This window comes from Arachis ipaensis, chromosome B08 (genome assembly GCF_000816755.2).
Source record: "Arachis ipaensis cultivar K30076 chromosome B08, Araip1.1, whole genome shotgun sequence".
Taxonomy (NCBI): Eukaryota; Viridiplantae; Streptophyta; class Magnoliopsida; order Fabales; family Fabaceae; genus Arachis; species Arachis ipaensis.
Genome location: NC_029792.2, coordinates 18090884 through 18093766, shown reverse-complemented (window position 1 = coordinate 18093766; position 2883 = coordinate 18090884). Strand labels below are relative to the sequence as shown.

Here is a 2883-nt window from a genome sequence, read left to right as displayed (position 1 = left end):
GCAATTAGAGAATGCCATGTTATATATTTTGATTGTCAAATTTGTAATTAGTCATTGATAATAATATATAAGAGAGACAGAATGAGTGAAAGAATGAGAGAGATAGAGAAAAGGAAAGAGAAGATGAGAGAATTCTTTAATTTTGGAGAAAAAGATTTTCAATTATAATAAGAGAATGAGAAATAACACATTTTGGTTGTAAAATTAGTAATATATAATAAATTAACTAAGAATTTATGCATTCTAGATTCTAGAAATGGCGATTTTAACATTTGGTTACCTTATAGACTAATCCAAAACCACCTTGTCCCAGTATGTTATCACTTGAAAAGTTATTTGTTGCTGAAGCAATTGTAGAAATGTCAAACAAGGGTAAATCTATATCTTCCTCATGCTGTTCATCATTTGTTACACTTGCTTTTGTTTCTTGATTTCTTCTCATATTTCCTGCAAAGTAACATGTTGTGTTTAATATCAGAACAAAAGAAATGTAGAACATGTTCAATGTTAACACAATTCAATAAATCACTTAACTGCCTTGTTGCCTTGTCTTCCATTTATAAAAGACCAATGCCAAGCAAGAGACTAAAACCCCAAAAGACAACAAAGAGGAGCTTATAATGATAGCCTCTTGCTTCCTCCTAGTGTTGGATTTGTTTGATTTCTGCACTTCTAAACTTCCTAAGAAAGCATGCATTATAAGAAAATAGAGAAATTGTGAAATAGTAATTTTGATACTCTATCAACGTAAAACAATTTTACATGTGCATCAAATTACGTAACACTATATTAATAGAAATAACTACTTTTACATCGACCGTATGAATGATCAACCAAAAGAACAGATGTGATTAAACGGTTTATATTGTCAATACATTAAAATTAAACTCAACAAATTAAAAAGGCAATCGAAACAAAACAAAGCTTGAGGAATAGATGGTGTACCTAATTCTGTCTTTGCCATCCTTATGTAAACATCTTGAAGAGATGAATTCAACTCTTTCATATCCATCAAATCATCAAACCAAAGTAAACACCCCCTTGCACCGCTGCTGATATCTAAAGGTGCATAAGCTGTACATGAGCAGTTCTTCAAGCACAAAATCCTGCACTCTTCAAGGCTAATGGTTCTATCAAACCATGATTTATCTGTGTCCGGTAATTTTAGCCCCGAATACTTCAAGAACCCGTCTTCATGGCAGTTCAGTGAAGTTTTCCTTACACATTTTGTTCCATTTTGCACAAATTTATCCAAGCAATTACATATAGGAGATTTGTTTACATTACAGCTAGCATAACCACCACATTTTGCATAGTAATCACAGGAATCCGCTGGTATGTGGAAAAAAGTGATCCATTCCATTTTTTCATAGCTCCAAGTAGTACGGTGGCTAAATCCATCTGGTGACAATCGAAGCCTATGAAGAACTGAACTATTGATTAGCTCATATATAAAATATGCTTCTTCCTCATTATAACTAAATTCATAAATGAATATTGGATTCTCTGTCAACTGAGCTACCCCGCTAACCTGAACACCATTCCATGATCCGAAACGAAATCTTTTGGCACTACCTTCCCTTATAAATAACTGCGGGTACCCATGGATATCCAGTCCATAAGTATAGTTACCGCGAGAAGGGTCATCCGAATTCTTCCACGATGTCAAGTATCGGTTCAGTCCTGTGACTAGATTCACTCCAAACTTCTGTCCAGGCAGAAGCGTGTCGGATGGATAGTCGAAACTCTGCCATAAAAAGCCGTCCGCTCTGTTGTTGCTTCTTTCTTGCAGCACAAGATTTCCAGAACTCAAAAGCTTTGCAACCGGATCTTTCGCCGGTCCGGTTGTGTTGGAGGACCATATTACTTCCTTGTTACCGTTGAGAAGGAGGAGAATTCCGGTGGCGTTGACCTTCAAGACCCCTGAGGAGTCAGTGAGGGGGTTATCCTTGTTGGCAACCCATACAACTGTCTGTATTGGGACTTTGTTATACCAAATCCCAATGTAACGGTTCTTGGAATTTCTTGGGCTGAAGAATCCAAGTGCAAAGGTTTCATCAGCTGAAACCATGGTGTCACCCTTATTATCACTTATGGATTGCAAGGTATCAATAGCATCGCTTGCAGTAGAAGCCACCATATTGTTCAGAACAGAGAAAAAACCAAACAGAAGCAAGGTGAAGAAGCTTTTCATCATTATGCTCATGTTCATTCCCTGTTAAAAAAAAATATTAAATAAATAATCAAGATGATGTACAAATTAACCTAATAATCAAAGACTAAGAGAAAATAGCATACATGTCTTACATATTCATGTCATTTTCCAGCTTCTGATGATGTAGAATGCTGGATTGAATATCTATGATTAGCATTAAATGAAACTCATGTGAGTGACAGAACACTGTTTGAATTTAGTGACCTGAAAACTTGGAAATATTTTCTTTGACTAAGTCAGTCAACGTGAACAAAACACAATATTATATCTGCCTTTGAAAATTTTGTGGATTATGTGTAATTTTTTCTACTGTTTCTTGTATATTATTGGGAAAAAAAAATTGTCTGCACCACTTCCTGGCCGCGTTTTCTGACCAGAAACAATTTTATGATGATAGTTTTTGACTTCTGATAATAGAATATAGTGATAATTAACTATTTTTTTATTTGTTTGTTAACTTTTATTGACTTCAGTCTTGATCACTCTTTCTTTTCTTAATATGAAAGACTTGAATAAAATGAACATGACAGAGGAAGATATTATGGAACAATGACAGTTGCACATTAATTCTAAGAGTTCATACTGCATTCCATCTCATTATGATAAGTAGCGTGTTTGATTTTTTTATATATGTTAATTTATCTCTTTTAAATATTATACTAATAATA

General features: G+C 34.4%; 1 protein-coding gene across 1 annotated transcript in view; it reads right to left on the bottom strand.

Moving 5' to 3' along the window:
• Positions 1-2883, bottom strand: part of LOC107610656 — a 9520-nt gene that overhangs the window by 1629 nt on the left and 5008 nt on the right. The window contains exons 8-10 of the mRNA XM_021108159.1: positions 946-2215; positions 535-681; positions 281-447 (exon numbers count right to left, since the gene is read on the bottom strand). Of these exons, the coding sequence (XP_020963818.1) occupies positions 281-447; positions 535-681; positions 946-2215 (1584 nt within the window). The remainder of the gene's footprint in view (positions 1-280; positions 448-534; positions 682-945; positions 2216-2883) is intronic.